The following is a 22,254-nucleotide window of genomic DNA, read 5'->3' as shown; positions in this document are numbered from 1 at the left end:
AAAGCGCGGGCCCCGAAGGCGCCCTTCGCGCGCGTGCGCAGGGCCCTTTCGCGATAGAGCGCGCGGAGGACAAGGTGACCAGAGGGCTCCTAGACAGCGCCCTTCTTAGAACGAGCCAATGGGGAGGGCGAAAGGGGGCGCGCGGGGCGAGGGGGAGGAAGGTCTGGCCTGGCCCCCGCTCCCAAAGTTACCGTGTGCCAAGGCCGCAGAAGTTGGGGGGGGGCAGGGGGAGAAGGGCTTCCACGGTGGGATTTCCCCGCCCCGGCTTTTCGGGTGGGTGGGTATGGTTGCAGGGCAGCCCCGGGCCCAGCGCAGAACCAGAGCCGGGAGACTAGACCTCCTGGCAATTATTTGTGTGACCTTGAGCAATTAGGGGCAGTTCCCCCCCCCCCCTGAAAAATGCGTGGTTTCTCAAACCAAGAGAATCAAGTTCCAATCTTGAGGTCAGTGGTTCTAGCTGTTAACTGTAGGCGCCCTGGATCCCCTAGTCCTGAGCAAGGCTCAGAAGTTTGTTACACCATCTCCTTTCTTCATCCTCATCCCCCAGTCCCCAGCCTGCCAAGGTGCCTCAGTGCCCTTAGGAAAAAAAAAAACCCTAAACTCTTTCTAATGACCTAGGAAACCCTGAATAGTACAGCCTCAGGCGGTAGCTCCAGATGCCACCCCACCCCCCACCCTCCCACCGTACACCCTTGCAGGCCGTCCTTCCCAAGCCCTCAGCTGGGACTCCTGTGGAACTATAGCACTAAATCCTTTAAGGCCCTGCTGTGGCTTCCCCTCTTGGAAGCATGAGCTATCCCATTCCCCCGTCTCCTCGTCCTGGCAGCCTGATCCCACCACCTCCTGTCACAGCCAACCATCAGCCTAGAAGGTAGATACTAGTATCAGCTCCATTTTACCACTGAGGGCACTGAGATGTAGAGGTCAACAAACTTGCCCAAGGTCATACAATGAGAGTGGCAGAGCCAGGACTTCACCTTGTCCCACCTGATTCTGTGCTCTTCAGTCCTACTCTACTGTCTCTATGCTCCATAGCCCACCTTGTGGGTTAGATTTTTGAGATTTTTAGGAGTGTGTATGGGAAAACTGCTGTAATGGATTTGAATCCCAGATTCGAATCCAGCTCAGTCCTTCCCTGCTGTGTGACCTTAGCAAGTGATCATCCTCTCTGAATCTCAGTTTCGTCCTCTGAAATGGGGACGATAACTGTGCCTCTTATAGATGATTAGAGGAAAGTTTGATAAGACCATAGGAATAAAGTGTTTGGCAGAGGGCCTAACACAGAGTAAGTACTTTTTAGGATCTACTCCATTATAAATATCCAGAGTGGGACTGAGTACCTAGAGCTGTGAGGGGAGGGGCTCTCAGGAGGTCTTAGGAGGGACATCATCTTGCTGGGCGGGCAGGGAAGACTTCCTGGAGGAGGGGGTATCTGAACCAAGATCTGAAGTGTGAGTAGGAGATAACCAAGTAAGAAGGAGGAAGGGAGAAAGGCATTTAAGGCAAGGGGGCAACAAGTGTCAAGGCTTGAAAGTGTTGTCTTTCTTTGAAAAGATTCCTACATGATGGGGCACATGGCTGGCCCTGTAGAGCATGTGGCTCTTGACCTTGGGGTCATGAGTTCAAGCCCCCGTTGGGCATAGAGATTACTTAAAAATAAGAAAACATGGGCGCCTAGGTGGCTCAGTTGTTAAGCGTCTGCCTTCAGCTCAGGTCATGATCCCAGGGTCCTGGGATCGAGCCCCGCATCGGGCTCCCTGCTCCACTGGAAGCCTGCTTCTCCCTCTCCCACTCCCCCTGCTTGTGTTCCCTCTCTCGCTGTGTCTCTTTCTGTCAAATAAATAAATAAAATAAAAATCTTTAAAAAAAAAAAAGTAAGAAAACATGACCAAAAAAATGATTCCTACATGGAACATAGGAGAGGGGTTACAAGAATGATATACAGAGATGGGACACAACAGGCACACCCATCTGCCCATGAATCTGTAGACACACAATCTCTCTCACACATACACTCAAGTACAGAAAACCATGTCACATAGATATCAGTATACAGAATGATGGTGTCAAACACTCCTATATGTGTAAGCACAATTTTTTTTTAAAGATTTTATTTATTTATTCATGAGAGACAGAGAGAGAGGCAGAGGGAGAAGCAGGCTCCCAAGGAGCAGGGAGCCCGACGCGGGACTCGATCCCAGAACCCTGAGATCGTGACCTGAGCCGAAGGCAGACGCTTAACCATCTGAGCCACCCAGGCGCCCGTAAGCACAATTTCAACACCACAAAACCTCCCACACTCAGGAACACAGAAACCCGGAGTCACCAGAAACACACATAAAGCAGGATCATTGCACTCGGATACTAACACACAGGTAGATGGAATTACAACTCCCCACCCCCACAGAGTCACAGAATTACGTCACAAAGACACATATGTAGAATTACAACATCAGCAGACCCACAATGTTACATAGACCCATGCAGGAACACAGAGTCACACGTACAGACAGAATCACAGCCACACGGGGACAGCCAGTGTACCCACACACCCTGAGGCGACCCCAAAGATGAGTCAACACACAGAGCTCTGGTGCCTACCAAGGCGAGGTCTTTATGGTGGCGTAGAGATTAGTGGGTTTCAGAGCCAGAGTGGCTGGGCCAGTCCCTTCCCTTCCCCAACCCAGCCCAGTTCCCTCCATTGAGGGCCCAGGTTACCCCCTGAGGGAAGGAGGGACCCGACGCTTCTTCCCCATAGCACCAATCTGGATAGGCCATCCCATGACAAAACAGAGTGAGAAGTGCCTTCCAAAAAGGGGGTGAATTGGGCTGAGAGCGGGGGGGCCTTTTCGTGTGGGAGACCCAAAAGTAGCACCATCGTAGAAACAGGGTTGGAGGGTAAGAGCGACACACAGGTGGTGGCAGGAGTATTAAGGAGTCCTGGCCTCTCTCCCCACCCCGTGATACGCAGATAGGGCTGTGCGTGTGTCTGCACGGCTGGGGAAGTCTCCTGGATTGTAAGGGAGCCCCAGGCCCCCCAGGTACCTGGGGTAAAGTAAAGGTAAGTGCATCCCTGGAAAGCTGAGGGTTCCACAACAGGGAAACTGTAGGGATATGAGCTCAAGGATGGCGAGGCTTGAGCATGAGGTCCACTAGTGGAGGGACCTGGAATGGGAAGACTTCAGACAGAGCAGGAATTGGGGCAAGCTGAGTAGGGCAGGAAGCCCAGAATAGAATTAGGAGGGTGGGGTCTGGAATCAGAGAGTCAGAGGTCTTAAGATTCTGAACCAGAGGAATCCACAGGGTGACGTCCAGATTCTAGAATCAGAAGCACCTGGAGGCTGAGTTCTTGAACCAAAAGAATTTGGATCTGATATCAGAGACAGTTGAAGGCTGTGAGGCCTAGAACCAGAGGAATCTATAGTGTAAGAATAGAATTCAAAAAACTCTGAGGTCTGAGTTCTAGAACCAGAGGGATTTTGGAGTCATAAGATCTAAAATCAGGAGCTGGGCATTGTAGGGTCTAGAACCAGAAAAACTGGTAAAGGCAAGGTCTATAATCAGAAGTCTGAAGGCTAAGTTCTAGATCTAGAGTAATTTGGGGTCATAAGATCTGGAGAGCAAACTGGAGATTGTGAGGCCTAGAACCAAGGGAATCAATAGGGTGAGGTCTGGAACCCGAAGACCTTTGAAGCCAAATTCAAGAACCAGAGAAAAGTGAGATCAGCAGATACGGAATCAAAGGCTCCTGGGAACTGCAAGTTCTAAAGGCTGGGTGGTCTCGAACCAGTGGATGGTGGAGGTCACAAGGTCTAGAGCAGGAGAGACCTAGAGCATGGAGTCTGCCCCGGAAGTACTATAATGGTTATAAGATCGACTTAAAACTCATTTTACTTCTTTTTGATGGGAAAAGTAAGTCTTGAGGGTAGAAAGTTGAAAAGGAAGGAGCTGGGCATCATGAAGCGTACCACCAAAATGATTCAGAAATCAGGAAGTCTGGATTTGGAGCCCGGTGTATTCCGGATCAGGAAGACTAGAACCAATACGAAGCTTGGGTCATGGGGTCCAGAATCGGAGGCAGCTGTTGGTTGTAAGAGCTGGAATCAGCAGGAATCGGAGCATGTGACATCTGTTACAAGGGAGACTTATTTACAAGGAAAGGTCTAGAACCAGAGGACGTCAGAGTGAGTTCTAGAACGAGAGGACGCTGGTGGGTGTAGGCTCTGGAGCTTGAGGGACTTGGAGGCCGTGGAGACCTAGAACCAGATAACTTGGGAGGCCGTGGAGGTATGAAAAGAGACAGTGCTGGAGCCGGGGAGGTCCAGAACGAGAAAGCTGGACTTTGCGAGGTCTGGAGTCAGAGGGGTTTAGAGGATGTGTTGGGGGCGGGGCAGTCTAGAACAGCAGGTCAGAAGTTGTGTGGTCTAGAACCATAGAGAGCCCAAGGTTGCCTGGTCTGGGAGCAGAGGAAGCTGGAGGCTACCCCTGGAAATGAAACCAGTGTCCAGGCGAGGCTGGGGGCAGTGGAAGTCCCCAGTGGAGGGGCAGGCAGAGCGGGGTGGCCACTTGGAAGACTAAGGGGCTAATCAAGTTGCTAGGGGTGAGGTCTGCCCGAGACCCCCCCCCATTAACACCTGAGGGAGGAGGGGGGATCAGAGTCCTGCATTCCTATGGACCCCAGGCCATTCATAGCAATTCAAAACCTATCACGAAAACGACAAAAAGAAATAATAATAAAAGATGGATGGAAAAGAAATGTGATTATGGTTATCAATACTCCCCAGAGCCCAGAAACACAGATCTGAACCCCAACCTTCCCCACCCCTGGTCACCCAAAATCAAGCCAGGAGAGTTGGAGAGAGGGATGAGGTCACCAGTATTGAGAACCCCAAGGGAAGTCCTGAGAGGAGGAGGAGGAGGGCTCCAGGGGCCCCCCTCCCAGAGGTCACTGAGCTGAGACCACCCCAAAGAGCCCCCAGACGTGGGGGGCAGAGGGGTGAGGGCTGAGGTAGGCCCAAGGTGGGCGGGGGGCGCCGCTGAGAGGAGAGAGGGAACCCCTCTCCTGGTACCCCCATCCTGTGCGTTGGCTGCCGGCGTGGAGTGTGGTTGAGGTCCTTTCTGGGGAGTAGAAGGGAAGGGGGGCTGGCTCAGTTGGCCTGGGCCAAGCCTGCTGCTGGCTGGAAGTGGCTCCTGGGCTCAGCGGTGTCCTCATCCGGGTAGAGAGAGAGCAGCGAGGGGCCCAGGCCTGTGGGGGGAAGATGGAAGGTGGGGGATTACTCCCCAAACCCGTCTTCCCCTCTTGACAGTTAAAAGCGTGGGTGGTGAGGCAGGCGTGCCTGGATTCAAATCGTGGTAAAATCTTGGGCAAGTTCTATTCTCTGCACCTCAAGGTGCTCAGGATGTGTAAGGCAGTAGTTAAGAAGGCTGGAGCCACATGCGGCCTGAGTTTGAATCCCCGGCTCTGCTCTTTACTTGCTGTGTGACCTGAGGCAGGTGACTTCACCTGTCTGTGCCTGGGCTACCTGTTATGTAAAACGAGCCAACAATACTTCCTTTCCAGGGCTACTGTGTGTGGGAAGGAAATGAGTGAATCCATGTAAAGTGCTTTGAACAATAATTAGTACTGGTGAGTGCTCAGTTAAGTGAGCTCCTGCTATTACCCAGGAAACAGGGAGACTTAAACCTACCCCACTCGTGAGAATTTACCCAGTCAGAAAATATTTATTGAGCACCTGCTGTGTGCCAGGCACCCGGGACCCAGCAGTTAACAGGACAGACGAAACTCCCTGCCCTGAGTGCCAGGGAGGGGTGTCCGTCGGTCATGTACACGATAGGTTTTGCACAAAACTTGGCACAGAGTGAGTGCTAGATAAATATTAGCTCTTCCTTTACAAATATGTACGGAGACCCTGCTCTGTGTCCAGCCACTGCCCTGCCTCACAGACAGTAGAGTAGGGCCGTGACAAGACAAGCCTGGCCCCTGCCCTCACACGGCTCACACCCACAGAGAAAGGACAGCCAAAAATCAAATAATGACATAAACACCCACATAAATATGGTCTACGATGTTATGAGCCATGAGCTTAGGAAGTTAGGGAGGGCTTCATGGAAGGTGTAATATTTGATCTGAGATCTAAAGGATGCAGTAATTAGGCGAAGAATAGAAGGAAAAGCATTCAGGCAGAAGGATCAGCATATGCAAAGGTCCTGAGGCTGTCTCCTCAAGTGAGATTACTTCAAGTTCAGCACAATGCCCTACAGAGTCCCCATGCAATTAGCCCCCCCCCTTCTCCCCTTCTCTCTGCTACAGCTATCCTGGCCTTGTTTTCCTCAACTAAGATATACTCCCACCTCAGGACATTTGCATTTGTTGTCCCCTCTGCCTGGAATGCTCCTCCCCCAGAAATTGTCACGGCTCACTCCCTCACTTCCTTCAGGTCTTTGCTCAAATGTCACCTTCTCAATAAGACCACTCTTATTAATCGTACTACTTAAAACTGAAATCCCCCCACCCCCGAGTTCCCTTTCCCTTTGCATGCATTATTTTTTCCCAGAAGCACTTATCTTCCTCTCTAGCGCCCCTTCTTGTATTTGTGTCTTTATTCTGGACTGTGTTCCCCGCTAGAACATCAGCACTGTGACAGCAGGGATTTCTGTTTTTGTTCACAGTTGTGTCTCCAGCTCCTAGGACAGTGCCTGGTATTGACTCTGCATTCAGTAAATCTTTGTTACATGTATAAAGGACAGAATGAACCAAAAGACCGTAACCGTGGCTGGAACAGAGGATGTGAAGCCAAGTGTGGTCTGAGATGAGGCAGCGGTCAGACCCCGCAGAGATTGGAGCACAAGGTGAGGAGGTTGCTCTTTCTCAGAAGGGCACTAGGGAGCCATGGATGAGTTGGGAGCAGAGGGAGGCCAGGGTCAGATTTGTGCTTTGGGAAGATCCCCTAGCTGATGCGTGGAGGTTTGGGGTGGAGCTCTGGCGACCGACAATTGTGCTGGAAGATGAGATCGGTAACCTAAAGAAGCCTAGCAGTTGTCTCGCTCCGTGGAGGGTCTGCAGCACCAACTTCGCGTGAGGGCAGACGTTTCTCGAGCGTTTACTACCAATCAGGTCTTGTGCTAATAAGCTTTTCCTGTGCTGCCCCTCCACAGATCCTGAAAACATCTCCTTAAGGTTAGAACTATTGTAACAGGTCCTAAGTCTTTCCCAAAGCCACACAGCTGGGAACGACCAAGGAAGGGCAAGCCCAAATGGTAATCAGACACAGGCTTCCGGAGGCCTAGCCTGGGCCTGGACTCAGCTTCCACCCCAAGGGGCAGCTTTGGCAAGCCCCTGCCTCCCTGGGGGCCTCTCTCTCCCCCCCTCAGTGCCGCTGAGAGCAGGGTAGGGCTGTCTGTCTTTACCAAGGTCACGTCCAGCCACTGACAGCGCCCCCTCCCACCTTCTGGATTGCCCCACCCCTCCCCTCTCTCGGCCATCTGGGGCACCTGCTCGGGGACAGAGGGACGCAGGGCCGTGCTACTCACGCAGGGGCTCATTCAGTTCCAGGAGGTGGGTGCTGGCATCCTGCTGGCTCCCTGGGGCTGGCCCTCCTGTCAGAAGGAAGCTCTGCAGGAGAAAGACAAAGCTGCCACCACCACCGTCGTCACTGTCAGTGTCCCAGGAGGTACAACGGTGCAGTTGTGGTTCAGAGCCCGGCGGGGCCCAGCGGCCGCTTACGGGCTATCTGACTGTGGGTGAAGCGAGCGTCCTAGATCTCCTCCGTGTGTCCCCGCCTGAGCCTCGTCCTGCCCTTCGTCTGTGCCCCAGCAGGTGGACCGTGCATGTGGGCTCCAGAATCACGGAGTCCTTGCTGCATGTGCTCCTGCTGGGTCCACCAAACAGGAGATGCCAGCAGGAGGGAGGAGGAAGCGGGGCTATTCGATCCAGCTGCTTCTCTGCGATGAGCCACCTCTTGCTGATTCCCAGTATGCTGCCCACACCTTTGCCAGTCCTGCTTTTATTTATTTATTTTTAAAGATTTTTTAAATTTATTTGACAGAGAGAGAGACAGCGAGAGAGGGAACACAAGCAGGGGGAGTGGGAGAGGGAGAAGCAGGTGTCCCGCGGAGCAGGGAGCCCGACGCGGGGCTCGATCCCAGGACCCTGGGACCATGACCTGGGCCGAAGGCAGACGCTTAACGACTGAGCCACCCAGGCACCCCTATTTATTTATTTTTAAAGATTTTTTAAATTTATTTGACAGAGAGAGAGACAGCGAGAGAGGGAACACAAGCAGGGGGAGTGGGAGAGGGAGAAGCAGGCTTCCCGTGGAGCAGGGAGCCCGACGCGGGGCTCGATCCCAGGACCCCGGGATCATGACCTGAGCTGAAGGCAGACGCTTAACGACTGAGCCACCCAGGCACCCCAGTGGTCCTGCCTTTAAATGCTCCTCAATGCCCCCATGTGAGCGTGCTGTTTCCTGCCCAGACTCTGACCCATGCAGTTGCTTGTCCTCTCGTGTGCAAATGTGACCGCGAAGAATAACGATCACAGCGACAGTATCTGAAGAGTGGTCGTGGGGATGAAATAGTTTAATCACACGAGGCATTTCGTGCAGCGTCTGCCGCAAGGTGGGCACTCAGTAACCATCAGCTGTGGATACCGTCACACACCTCTCGCGTTCAAACAGCCCTGCTCCGAGTGAGGAGCCAGAGAGCCATGGAAGGTCCTGGAGGGAGGCCTGGTGGCAGGGGCGCAGCCTAGGCCAGGTTTTGGAAAGGGCGTCCTGGTTGCCATTGTGCTGAAAGGACAGCAGGGGCAAGATGGAAGCAGGGAGGTGGGGGAAGGAGGGGGACGGGGGATGTTGCCTTTGCTTGGTTGTTGTTGTTGTTGTTTTTTTTTTAAAGATTTTATTTATTTATTTGACAGAGAGACACAGTGAGAGAGGGAACACAAGCAGGGGGAGTGGGAGAGGGAGAAGCAGGCTTCCCGCAGAGCAGGGAGCCTGATGCGGGACTCGATCCCAGGACCCTGGGATCATGACCTGAGCTGAAGGCAGTCGCTTAACCAACTGAGCCACCCAGGCGCCCCTGCTTGGTTGTTTTTATACTATTTATCGATAGCCACTAAGGATCGGCCTATTTTCATTTGCTTCTCATGAGTCCTGTGAGATGTAACCATCCCACTTCCCAGATGAGGAAACTGAGGTTCATGGTGGTCCCATCACCTGCCCAAGGTCTCGCAGTTACTAGGTGGCAGACCTGGGACTTGAACCCAGGTCAGTCTGACTTCAGTGTCTATACTCTTAATGCTACACTAATAATCCAAGGCCAAGAACTGTTCTAGGTTTGGGAGGGAGGCCCACAGGAGAAGTTCCTATACATACTAACCTTTGTCATTTCCCCCCTTTACCCTGCTTAATTTTTCTTCTTAGAACTTACCACCAACTTACATAAATTTGCAGAGCCTTTTCATACCCATGACCTGAGCTAGCAAATCAGAGTCATAGCCTCACCTGGATGACTGACCTTCCATTTGACCTTCAGCCAGCCCCTGCCCCTCTGATTTTCCCACCCGTAAAACAGTAGGTTTAAGCCCACTAGGTTCTGAGGGCCAGAGAATCCCACAAATCCCCCAACATACCAGGCTGAGGGGAGGCAGCAGGAAGTTTTCGGGCTCTGGGCTGGGGGACCGTTTTGGGGGTCTCACTCCCAGCAGCTCCACCCCCTCGGCTTCGTCCTCTGAGCTCTGAGCCAGGGTCCTGGAGGGAAACAGGTCAGAATCTCAGAACACAACAAACCTGAGCACGTGTGGGCACTCATTCACTCTCCCAAGTGCCTATTTATTCCTTTACTCATACATCTACCCATCCTTCTATCCATCATCCATTCATCCACCCATCTATCCACCCACCCATGCATCCAGCTACCAATCATCCATCCACCCGTCCACCCGTCCATCCATCCATCCATCTGTCCATCCACCCACCCATCTGTCCATCCATCCATCTATCCACCCATCCACCCACCCATCCATCTACCCATCTACCCATCCATCCATCCTTCCATCCACCCACCAATCCTTCTTCCCCTTCATCTATCCAGTGATCCATCTACCACCCACCCACTCACCATCCATCCATCCACCTACTATATTCATTAATTCCCTCCCTCCCTCATTCAGTAAGTCTTTATTAGGCACCCACTGTATATCCAGCACAAAGCTGAGAGCTTTGGGAAATAATGAGATGTATCTATAAAACCTCATACGGATAGTAAAGGAACCGTTCTGGACACTAAATGGGCCCATGCCTGCAACATGGAGAGCAAAAGCTTGAGTATTAGTCATTTAATGTCTCTGGAAGGAGGACGTGGACCCTCTGAAATTATATGCAAAATTGTGCGTGTGTATGTATGTGTAAATGTTCTTGGGAAAGAGTCCATAGCTTTCAACAGATTCTCAAAGGTGTTAGGAAACTTGGTTCTAGACAGTTTCTTTGATACTGTTGCAATGTTCTCTTAACTGTGACAAAAATCCTGACGAGGCCAGATATAAATATGTCGTAAAGGAGAGGGCCCTAGTGGACTGGTGGGATTTGGATAAACGAGGAGAAGAGTGGAGGGCACTCCAGGGGGCACAGCCGAGGCAGAGCCGGAGGCTGGAACAAACATGGCATGGGCTGGGGACGTGGCCTGGCTGGAACAGAGATCAGCAGGTCAGCAGGAGGAATGATGAGGGATGGGGCTGGAGCAGGAGGCAAGAGCAAGACGGGGGGTCACTCCCTTTATATCCTCCCTCTACTGTGGCTCACCTCTTCCGAGCCCCAGCCATGGGGGAGGGTGCCAAGGGGTCCCCTCTGGAAGGGCTGGAGCAGCTCAGCCGGGGGTCACTCCCCCAGCGGGGCAGCAGGGAGGGCTCAGGGGTTGGGGGCGACAGGCCATGGAAGCTCCGAGCACGGGGCCGGGGGACAGCGCCTGGAGGTCTGTGGAAGGCCCTGGGTAGCTGCTCGCTGGAGTTGAGCTGGAAGTCATCATCCATGGAGATGTAGGGGGCCAGCATCTCCAGATCCAGAGCATCGACGTCCTGCGGGAGGCAGGAGGAGGTTAAGAGCAAGGGCCTCAGCCTCAGGTGGGCCTGAGCTGGACTCCCAGCTCCACCACTTCTGAGTTGTGTGCCCGAGGTCAAGAGTCTGAGCTTCACTTTCCTCATCTGTAAAATGGGTGGAAGGACTCTGTGGTAGCCAGTCACCAAGATGGCCCCCAAGGATCCTCATCTCTTGGTGTTTGAGCCCTAGTGTAATCCCCCACTACAGTGACTGGGGTTGAGCTGGGAACAATAGGATATTGAGGGGATGATAGTGTGGGACTCCCAACATTAGGTTATAAAGATACCGTGGCTTCTGTTTTTGCTGCAAACTCTCTCGGGTCACGTGCTCTGGGGGAAGCCCTACAGAGAGGCTCAAATGGCAAGAAACTGAGACGTCCTGCCAACGGACGAGCGAGTGATCTTAGAAGCGCATCCTCTAGCCCCTTGCAAGCCTTCAAGTGATGGCAGCCCTGGGTGATGACATCTTGATTGCAACCTCGAGAGAGAGACCCAGAGCAAACGCCACCCTGCTAAGTGGCTCCCAGGCCCCTGATCCCCAGAAATTATGTGAGGTTGTACATGCTTGTTATTTTCCATTTTACGGGAATTTGTTACCCACAAACAAATGACAGCTAGGATTTTGATCCCAAGGGTGGGGTGCTGCACTCTTTGGCACTGGGCTTTGGCACTGGGCTTTGGCACTGGGCAGTGGGTGGGGGCCAGAAGGGCTCTGGAGAGCCTGTCGGAGCCTAGACTGCCTTGAACAAACTATTAGTGGAAATGTGCAGCATGAGGAGCCGGCCCGTGAGGGCATAAAGGGAGGTGAGGAACACGTGACCAGAAGTCTGAGGAAAGGTCGTTTTTGTTGTGTGGTGGCTAAAGTTCTAGTGTCGCATGCAGTTTTGTGGAACTTGGAACAGGTAACTAGTGAGCTGGGCGATCCAGCTACGAGATTCCCAGCCCGAGTGCTGAACGGCTGCCTGATTTCTTCTTGCCACTTGGAGTAAAGGCAAGTGGAGAGGGGAGCTGAAGGAGAAATGTGGAACACGAAGGAGCTGGGGACTTGAAGGTCTGGAAGATGCTCAACCTCGCCATTCAAATGAAGAATTAACTTTACCCAAAACGAGGTACGGCCTTTGCCCCGGCTCCTTGGGATTTCCTGAGTGACAGGCGTGTCTTTGCTCCTCATGGTGAGCCTCTGGGGCCACATCTGACAGTATATGCCAACAAGATGACTCAGGCTGGGGGCTGGCCGTGCCCTAAGAGCCAACCATGTGACGAGAGGATTGGGGCCATGTGAGATCAGCCTGACCTCCAGGGGAAGCGTGTGTGTTGAGGAGGTAGAGATGAAGATCAAGGCCAACTGCATGGGCAATAATTCAGCCATGCCTACATAATGACCCTTCAGTGAAAACTCTGGACACCTGGGGCATCTGGTTGGCTCAGTGGGTTGTGTCTGCCTCTTGGTTTCGGCTCAGGTTATGATCTCAGGGATTGAGCTCCACTTCAGGCTCTGAGTTCAGCAGGAGTCTGCTTGGATATTCTCTCCCTCTGCCTCTCCCCCTGCTCACACACTCTCTCTCTCTCAAATAAATAATACATCTTAAAAAAAAAAAACTCTGGACACCACAACTTGGGTGAGCTTCCTGGTGTGGCAATACGCCACGTGTGCTGCTGGGAGCATGACATGTCCCCAGGGTCATGAAAGTTTTGCATTTGGGACCCTCCCAGTCCCAGATTCCAGCCTATACATCTCTTCGTTTGGCTATAATATTCTTTTGAAGTAATAAAACTATCATCATAAGTCCAGTGCTGTCCTAAGTTCTAGAGCTACTTCTAGCAAATTATTGAGACTGGGGGAGTCAGTGGGGATCTCTGAATTTGTAGGCAGCTGGTCTATAGTGAGGGTGGCCCTGGGCACCCCCCTCTCAGCCCGAGCTTGCAGCTGATGTTAGAAGTCCTGGACAGACTTGGCAGACAGGAGGACTGCGGCCCTCACCTTGGGTTTGGCTGACCCTGGGAACTCCCCAGGTGCCAAAGGATGCGAAAACTGAGCAGAGAAGAGCACTCTTGGGAGGGCATGGTCTAAACATGAAGCCCAGGGTATGACTATAAAATTCTTTGTTAAGGAAGATCAAAGATGTTGCCTGGAATATCCCTCAGTCAGACAACGGCACTTTGGAGTTTAAGGATGTGCCTCACATATCCTCTCAATCAGACAATGGGGCTTCTGTTAAATTTCTGAGGACTGTCACTCAGCATCTCAGTAAAAGCCCAAAGTAGAGAAGGGCTTATCTCAAAGAGATCGTGGGCATGACTTTTGTCTAAAGGAGTAACCTCCGAAGGGATTCACATAAGACCCACACTTTTTTTTTTTTTTAAGATTATTATATAAACAGAAATGTTGGCAGCTTGGACTGGAAGGGACAGAGATGGTACTAAATGAAAAGAGACCTTTGGGCCACCAAAGTTCCCTAACGAGAAAGGTGGTCATGAAAACCCTCTCAGCTGCAAATACACGTTATCCTTTATGAAAAAGCAAGGAGGACTCCAAGTGAGGAGTCCAGCGTCTCGACAGTGGAGACAAGAACCATGGAGAGAGGCCCCAGGAAGTAGTAGGAATGAGTTCTGATTAAGGAACTTCCCATGGTTGCCCAACCGGATTTCAAAACTGCTGTGGACCAGTGACACCTGTAGGCATGCCAGTCCTCTCCCTCTAGTTGAGTAGGGGAATGCATGGCCTTACTCTGTGCCTGTCCCACCACTGTATGCGGGGCATGTGGCTGGTGGCACATCACTTGTCTCTTTAGTTTCACGGGCCAACAGAGTGAGCGCTTCACGCCCAGACCCGATGTAGGTGATGAGGTTCCAGACATTAGGCTGATACTGTCATGGGAAGAGAATTTGGGGCACTTGGGAGGGGGTGAGTGTGTTTTGCATGAGGCAGAGACATGAATTATTGGGGGCCCCAATGACCCTTGCCTTCTGGTGTATGCAGATGCCTTCTGCATTGTACCAGGGTTGGTCTCTATGACCAATACAATACAGTGAAGTGATGGTATGTTGCTTCTGAGATTAGGTTGTACAAGACTGCATTTTCTGTCCTGGGCTCACTCTCATTATCTCTTGGGTTCCTTGCCTTCAGGGAAGCCAGAGAGCCTACGTGGTAAGGAACTGAGGCCTCCAGCCAGAGCCAATGAGGGACTGATGCCTGCCAACAACCATGTGTGTGAGCTTGGACATGGATCCTCTAGCCCCACATGACTGTACCCCTGATGGAGAGCTTGACTTCAGCCTCACAAGAGACTCAGCAAAAACCATCCAGCTGAACTGCTCCCAGATTCCTGAATCTCAGAAATGGTGTGACATGATAAATGTTAGTTGTTTCAAGGTGCTTGGTTTGGGGGTGATTTCTTATGGAGCAATAGATAACTACTACGTTACTGTCATTCATCTAGCCGCTCAATCATCCAAACATTATCCATCCATCTATCATCTATCCAATGAACCAGTGGCCTAACTACCCATCCAAACATCCATTATTCATCCATCCATCCATCCGTCTAACCGTCACCCATCCATCTATCCCCCACCCTCCACCTAATGAATATAATGGTCCAGCAAGCCACCTGTCCATCCATATATCTAACCATCACCCATCCGTCTATCCCCCATCATCACCTAATGAATACAGTTGTCCATCCATCCATCCCTCCATCTATCTGTCTAACTATCACCCATCCATCTATCCACCATCATCCACCTAAAGAATACAATGGCCTTTCTATCCATCCATCCACTCGTCCCCTCAACCATGCTACCACCCTCTCTAAAGCTCAAATATGTCAGCCCCCAGAGCACAGACATAAAGACTGTTCCTTCCAGGCCAGCCCTTACCTGAGCTATATCTAGATCCGTCTCCACAGCCTCAAGGTCTTTCCCCGAGGCCAAGAGTTTGTGTGTATTCTCCACGTTCATGAGTGGTTCATCTGGGAGATCGGCCTGTGGGGAGAGAGTAGACACTTAAGGAAATCTGGAGTCTAGGAAATGTTAACAGTAAGATAGTGTGGACATCTGAGCTCAGGGGCAGAAATGAGGGTTCAATGTCAGATAGCTGGGACACCAAGGGGGTCAAACAGCAAAAGCCAGTGAATTCTGGACCTGGGTGTTCAGAAGGTGGAAGTGGCCAGGGATAGATTGACAGGGAAAACTCGAAGATTCAAAGACCAAAGCCTGAGGCCAAGATATTCAGGCCCTCTTGCTGTCTGGAGTCTGGGTAAAATGATGCAGAGTCCACTCTCCGAGGTGTACAGGTGAGGTCAAAGGCCACAGTCTTATTTCTCTGGTGGAGAGAAGATCTTGGAGGTGTGGGGGGCTGGGGAAGGATGAGGAGAGTCAGTACCAGATAATATGGGCCCCCAAGTCAAGTCACACTATCTGAACTCAAGTGAAAAAAAAGTAACTGCTATGGTATATTGAGCACCTACTAGGTATCAGGTGTCTACTAAGTGTTTCCCATGAATGATCACAATGAACCCTCACTTACACCAATGAGATGGCTACTTGCTATGATCCTAATTTTATAGATGAAGACACTGAGGGCCCACGTGTCCAGCTGGTAAGTGGCAGATTCAGGATTTGAATCCTGGTCTTTGTCATTTAAGACTAATATTAGACATTCTTGACTCTTTGAGAGCCTGGATGATGGGTCACAAGCGAGGAGGAGGGAGGGGTCACCCATGCCAGTCCCAAATAACCTAGGTTTTGGTCCAGATAACAGTTGAAGAATCTGGGATCTAGGTCTTAAAGGAACCCCATCTCACCCCAACCTTCCCACTGCACAGAGGGAGAAACTGAGGCCCGGAGAATAGCAAGATTCAAGCCCAAGGCCAAAGCAGCCTGGATGCTGAGGGTTTACTTGGGAGGGATGGCTTACTGGAAGAGGACTTTGGGAGCGCCGTGTGGCTGGGGGTGCGTTGGGGGTGGCAGCTCCTGAAGTCCCATCCAGGATAGGTGCCAGGAGGCGACGCAGGTCAGGGCTGCAGAAGCGGCGAGGGTCAGCGGCCAGGGTGGCCTCGCTCAGGGCGGGGGGGTGCAGGAAGGCCAGGATCCGGGGACCAGAGGCATCTACGGGACACACAGATGGGGAGGACACAGGATGGTCATCCAGGGCTGAGGGGCAGAGCCCTCCCCACCAACCCCAGGGAGCCTCGTTGACATTTTCTATAACCAGTCAGGGTGGAGGCTGTTCACAGTGCTGGGGAGCTGAGTTCTGGACAACCCTTGTGGGACCAGGTTCTATCCCTCCAGTTGCCAGACTGTGGTGAGAATCTGGAGGGTCCTAGAGGGGCCAGTGTGGGGTCGGGGGGCACACAGTAGGCTGGGCAGAGTAGCAACTGCCCAATGGTGGGGAAACGTTTTAGTATTTAAAATCAGCATGGCCAGACCAAGGCACACGACTGACCCAATTCTCCAATGGCACAGAGCAGCAATCAGCCACTCCGCTCTGGGGGGCTTGCATATTAGGAGAAAAGACTGGCCCCAGGCCCTCAAGGAGGTTCTAAGGTCCCTGGAGGTGAGTTTTGAGCCAGAAAAGGAAAGGATATCAGTGACCCCACACCACACCCAGGAGCATGGGCTGCCAGCAACAGCTTGAAGAAGGTGATGGCCTTGAAGAACCAACTGGAAGAGAAACTCCTCCGGGATTGGGGGGGGGGGTCAGGTGGGAGAGAAGGAAGAGGGAGAAAGGAGCCAGACTCAGGAGGATCAGGATTATTGGATGCCAGTGAGCAGTGAGGTGGGAGCAGGGAACCAGCTGAAGGGTGGGGGCAATGAGGAGCCATAGCAGGATTCCGAGCAGAGGAGCAACAAGACTGAAGCAATCATCCCAGGGACAGAGGATAAGTGGAAGGACAGAAGAGAGAAGAGCATTCTGGGCAGAGGAAGCTGGCAGTGCATAGGCCTGGAGGCATGAGAGACTAGTATTCCGACAGCACTAAGGAAGCTGGGAGCTCAGAGAGTGAGTGAGAAGGGGAGGAAGGCGGGAGTCAGGTCACACAGGGCCTGGTGAGCCCCATTCAGGGGAGGAAGGGGAAGGCGGGAGTCAGGTCACACAGGGCCTGGTGAGCCCCATTCTTAAGGTGTCTGGGCTTTCCCTCAAGCGTCCTGGGGCCACAACCCCTCCCAGTCCCAGCCCTGCCCCATACCAAAGCTGTCCCTGGAATTAGGGGCATCCTTCTGGGAGGGGGTGCCCCTCTGAATGGGTCTGCGAGAGTGTCTCTCCGTTTGCTCCAGGGACAGCACCACTCCGGTCTCTTCCACCCGGCTGGGGTATAGGGCAAAAAGGGGAGCGGAAGTCAGGGAGCGTCCTCAGGCCCCAGCCCAGGCAGCCCCCTTAGATGATGTCCCATCACAGGAGGTGATCTTGTTCAGGGGCAGGAGGGCATTGTGCAGGAAATAATTTGCCACATTTACTTGTTTCTTTTACGGATTTAATTTTGGTTGGATGCTTTTTATTATAATAGCATTTAAAATAAAGTTATGTGTGTCTTCCCAAGCTCTCTCTGTGGAAGGAGACGGGGAGAAAAAAAAAAAGGTTGGCATTTAACACAGCTTGGATAGAGAGGGGAGACGGGTGGGGGGAACGGGGCACAGAGAAGGGGAGAGTCAAAGGCGTAAGAACGAAATATTCTCTTTATATTTACTTATAAACATACTCTTATAAATGACTGATGAAGTATATATATTTAACATTCTTACATTACCAAATATGAAGAATTCAGAGGGATATATTTTAATGAATAAGATTTTATTTATGAAGTTTCTATTCATAGACATTTTTCATATTCAAGGGAATGGATTTATAAATATATCCTTCTTATGCCCCCGCGCCTACCTTCTCCCCAGTCTCTAGCTGCTGAGACAACCCAAATGTTCTGAGCCCAATCGGCTTTTGGAGAATTGGCCAGGGGGCTGAAAACCAGGCCCTCGTTTGCATCTCATTTGCATAACCATACCCAGGCTGGCACCTGGGTGGTCCTCCCACTGGCTCTTTGAGAAGCTATGCCCCTTCCCCACCCTCACCAAACCCCTTCTGGGCTGGACACCTCCCAGTTTAGGCTGGACCAAAGCCACACCTTCCCCTTTGAAAAAGGCAAGCACGCACCTGGCCCACATGTATACGCACGGTTCACGCAAGCACAAACAGGAGCACTCATATACATCCAAGTGTATACACAGACAGACGTGCACTCATAATCCCTATTCCCACACTCACGCATATTCGGCACATGAAGTTCACTCATTCGTTCATTCATTCGTTCATTCCATAAACATGTCCTAGACAACTAGTACTGTCTGGTGGCTAAGAGCAATGGACCTACAGCCAGCAGCCTGGGGTCAAATCCCAGTCGTGCCACTTAGAAGCTGTGTGACCTCGAGCCTGTGGCTGAACCTTTCTGCGCCCCAGCTTCCTCCTCTGTAAAGAGGAGGAATAAAATAATACCTCCTCCCAGGCGCCTGGGTGGCTCAGTTGGTTAAGCGTCTGCCCTCAGCTCAGGTCATGATCCCAGGGTCCTGGGATCGAGTCCTGCATCGGGCTCCCTGCTCATCAGAGAGTCTACTACTCCCCCTCTAATCCTCCTCCCTGATCATGCTCTCTCTTTCAAATAAATAAGTAAATAAAATCTAAAAAAATAAAACAACCTCCTCCCCAGGTTATTAGGAGGCCTAAGTGGGCTAAAACACATAAAACGCATAGAACTGTGCCTGGCAAATGGTGAGCTCTATGTAAGTAGTTGCGATTCTTGTTTATTGAACAACTATTAGGTGCCAGGCGCTGTTCTAGGTGCTGAAGATTCAGCCGTGCCCTGTGTAAATGAGTTTTATTCTTTTTTTTTTTTTTTAAGATCTTTTTATTTATTTGACAGAGAGAGAGACAGCGAGAGCAGGAACACAAGCAGGGGCAGTGGGAGAGGGAGAAGCAGGCTTCCCGCGGAGCAGGGAGCCCGAGACGGGGCTCAATCCCAGGACCCTGGGATCATGACCTGAGCCGAAGGCAGACGCTCAACGACTGAGCCACCCAGGCGCCCCGAGTTTTATTCTTATAAAGCGATTGCTCACTGCAATGGAGGGAGGCTCAGGTCTGGAAGGGGAGGAGTTTTGTTTTTTTTTTTTTTAAGATTTTATTTATTTATTTGAGACAGAGAGAATGAGAGAGAACACATGAGAGAGAGAAGGGTCAGAGGGAGAAGCAGACTCCCCGCTGAGCAGGGAGTCAGATGCGGGGCTCAATCCCAGGACCCTGAGATCATGAGCTGAGCCAAAGGCAGAAGCTTAACTGACTGAGCCACTCAGGCGCCCCTCTTTCTTTTCTTTTTAAGATTTTATTTTTTTAAGTAATCTCTACACCCCATGTGGGGCTTGAACTCACAACCCGGAGATCAAGAGTCACATGCTCTACTGACTGAGCCAGCCAGGCGCCCTTCTGGTTTTTTGTTTTGTTTTGTTTTTAATTGGAGGCTTAAATCATCGACTTTCAGCCTTTCTTCCATTTTTTTTTTTTTAAGATTTTATTTATTTATTTTAGAGACAGAGCACAAGAGCGGGGAGCGGGAGAGGGAGAAGCAGACTCCCTGCCGCGCAGGGAGCCCGATGCGGGACTCGATCCCGGGACTCCAGGATCATGACCTGAGCCGAAGGCAGTCGCTTAACCAGCTGAGCCACCCAGGCGCCCCAGGGGAGGAGTTTTTATACTACAAAGTATAAGCACCCGAGCACACACAAATAGCCACACAACTGCACACCACACAACATACACAGAACAAGGACAATTAATACCATATGCTCCTTATTTCACTGGAATTAAGTAAGCTATTCCTTCTTCACCCATGTCTGCCAATAAAAATGAACTCTCCGGCCTGCTCTTTGCTTAGAGTACAGAAGACTGAAACCACAGGGCCTGGCCATAGAAAGGCAAATCTTCACAATTAATAAAAGGAGTTTCCAGAAGATGCGGGGGCAGGTCCCCTCTCCTTCACAGTGACAATGGCGAGGCCCCTCTTGCTACGTGGACAAGTTATTCAGACCCTGATTTGGAAGAGTGTTAAAATGAGAACATTCCACAGATGATCAGTCTTGTTTTCTTGTGCAATACAAAGACTATGGATATTCCTGCTACCCGCTTTTTTTTTTTTTTTTTTAAGTAGGTTCCACACCCAGCATGGAGCCCATCGCTGACGACTGTGAGATCTCGAGACCTGAGCTGAGATCAAGAGCCAGATGCTTAACTGACTGGAGCCACCCAGGCTCCCCTCCCCACTTCCGTTTTCGAATAGAACCTGTCCTTGATCAAAAAGACGTAGGGAAACACCTAAGGCTTTAGAAATTGATACCATGTCCTGGAAGATAATTTTCAAAGAAAAGCTGTAATTCTCTGTTTTCTGTGCTAATTTGCTGCCCCTTGTCACAATGTTGTCGTGGTGAAAAACTTCTAATATGCTGAATGCAGTGGAGGACAGCCTGTGATTTACCACTGCACATCCATTAGAATGGTTAAAATTAAAAGCAAAGAAGACAAAAACAGACAACACAAAATGCTGGCAGCCATGCAGGAGAACGGGAACCCTCACATTGCTGGTAGGAAGGCAAAATGGTGCAGCCTTTTGGGAAAATGACCCGGTAGTTTCTTATGAAGTTAAATATACACTGACCATGCCTAGGTGTTTACCCAAGGGAAACAAAAACATGACCTCACAAAATCTTCTATGAGAATGTTTACAGTAGCTTTTTTCGTAATCACCCGAAATAGGAACCAGCCCAAATGTCCTCCAACTGGCGAATGGATAAACAAACTCTGGTCTGTTCATATTCATACCATAGAACACCACTCAACATTAAAAAGGTGCAACTGATACACACAGCAGAGATCCATTTTAAATATATTATGCTAAGGGAAAGAAGCCAGACTCAAAATGCTCCATCCTGCAGGATTCTACGAACATGACATTCTGGAAAAGGCAAAATGCTAGGGGTCAGAGAACAGCTCGGTGGTTGCCAGGGACTCGGGGTGGGGGTGGGGGTGGTTAGGGGAGGTGGGATTCACTATGACAAAATATTTTTGGGTGATTCTCTATAGCTTGATTGTGGAAGTGATTACACAATCCCACGCCTTTGTCAAAACTCAGAGTACCGTAGAGCAAGAAGTGAATTTATTATATGTAAATTACACTTCAATTTTTAAAAAGCAAAAAAGCCCCCATGATTCTGCTAGATTTCTTACTTTAATTTGGATATAGAGTACTTTTCAATTTCAGTGAACCACACTCATGCAGACCAGACCCACGCACACCCCCTCCCACTTACCTGATCAGGAAGTGGACGCAGACGATACTCTCAGACTGGGGACCCCGGCCCCCTGACACCACTGTGGCCTGAGTCTGGGTCCACAGATAGCCACCACTCCGGGCCAGGAAGCGATACTGCCCCGTTACTGCCTGGCCCTTGCTCAGCACTGGGGAGGGGGACGGGGAGGGGTCAGGGCCATAGAAGGGGCAGATGGGGAGAGAAGGCGCTGGGGGCAGGGGCTTGGGTACGAGGGACCAGGGAAGAGAAGGTTCCTTGGGGCGTGGGGAGCAGGGAGCTGGTGTCGGGGTGTGGGGGGAGGCTCCCTGGAGCATGGGGGGCTGGGGAGCTGGTTTCAGAGTGCCAGGAGGTCTCACGTACGGGTGTGGATGCTCTGGCCAACAGCGTCCGAGTCCAGAGCGTGAATGTACTCGTAGGCGGAGCAGCCGATCAGGTCATCGGGGCTGTAGCCAGCGACCTCCGCGATCCTGGGGTGGGTGCAGTGGGGCCTGGTCAGTTCAACTGGCTAAGGTGGAGGGTGGGGCTGGGGGACACGGGGATGAAGCCAGCAAGGCAGAGATGGACAGGGTTGTAACAGAGAGAAAGGGAGAGTCAGAAAGAGAAAAGGGACTGTGATAGGCTGAACAATGGCCCTCGGAGAGGTCCGCCTCCTAATCCCGGGGACCTGTGACTACCGCGACCTCACAGGGCAAAGGGCACTCTGCGGGGCTGATGAAGGGAAGGGTCTTGAGATGTGGAGCTTCACCTGGACAAGCCAGAGGGGCCCCTGTGGCGACAGGGGCCCTTACAGAGGGATTCGGAGAGCACCACAGGTTCTGTTC

The 22,254-nt window shown here is 51.5% G+C and overlaps 1 protein-coding gene and 1 long non-coding RNA gene across 5 annotated transcripts in view; one reads left to right on the top strand and one right to left on the bottom strand.

The window, feature by feature from the left end:
* The first annotated feature begins 12 nt into the window (after window positions 1-12).
* On the top strand, window positions 13-14,461 carry LOC129046310 (uncharacterized). The gene is made up of 3 exons (XR_008507352.2): window positions 13-74; window positions 6,670-6,849; window positions 14,217-14,461. It is a non-coding gene; the product is annotated as an uncharacterized LOC129046310 (long non-coding RNA).
* The window catches only part of HIF3A (hypoxia inducible factor 3 subunit alpha), a 28,548-nt gene continuing 10,206 nt past the window's right edge, over window positions 3,913-22,254 (bottom strand). For 3 of the 4 annotated variants that reach the window (XM_045891786.3, XM_054511465.2, XM_054511464.2), the window contains 9 exons: window positions 21,794-21,900; window positions 21,434-21,581; window positions 17,278-17,396; window positions 16,008-16,198; window positions 14,969-15,073; window positions 10,797-11,068; window positions 9,629-9,746; window positions 7,531-7,612; window positions 3,913-5,245 (listed from right to left, as the gene is read on the bottom strand). In XM_045891786.3, the coding sequence (XP_045747742.1) occupies window positions 5,148-5,245; window positions 7,531-7,612; window positions 9,629-9,746; window positions 10,797-11,068; window positions 14,969-15,073; window positions 16,008-16,198; window positions 17,278-17,396; window positions 21,434-21,581; window positions 21,794-21,900 (1,240 nt within the window). In that variant the 3' untranslated portion in view covers window positions 3,913-5,147. The remainder of the gene's footprint in view (window positions 5,246-7,530; window positions 7,613-9,628; window positions 9,747-10,796; window positions 11,069-14,968; window positions 15,074-16,007; window positions 16,199-17,277; window positions 17,397-21,433; window positions 21,582-21,793; window positions 21,901-22,254) is intronic. The other variant, XM_054511466.2, reaches the window with a different exon arrangement.

This window comes from Mirounga angustirostris, unplaced genomic scaffold (genome assembly GCF_029215605.1).
Source record: "Mirounga angustirostris isolate CCGP_5_RB_7025 unplaced genomic scaffold, mMirAng1.0.hap1 SCAF_16, whole genome shotgun sequence".
NCBI lineage: Eukaryota > Metazoa > Chordata > Mammalia > Carnivora > Phocidae > Mirounga > Mirounga angustirostris.
This window is presented reverse-complemented; position numbering and strand designations above follow the sequence as displayed.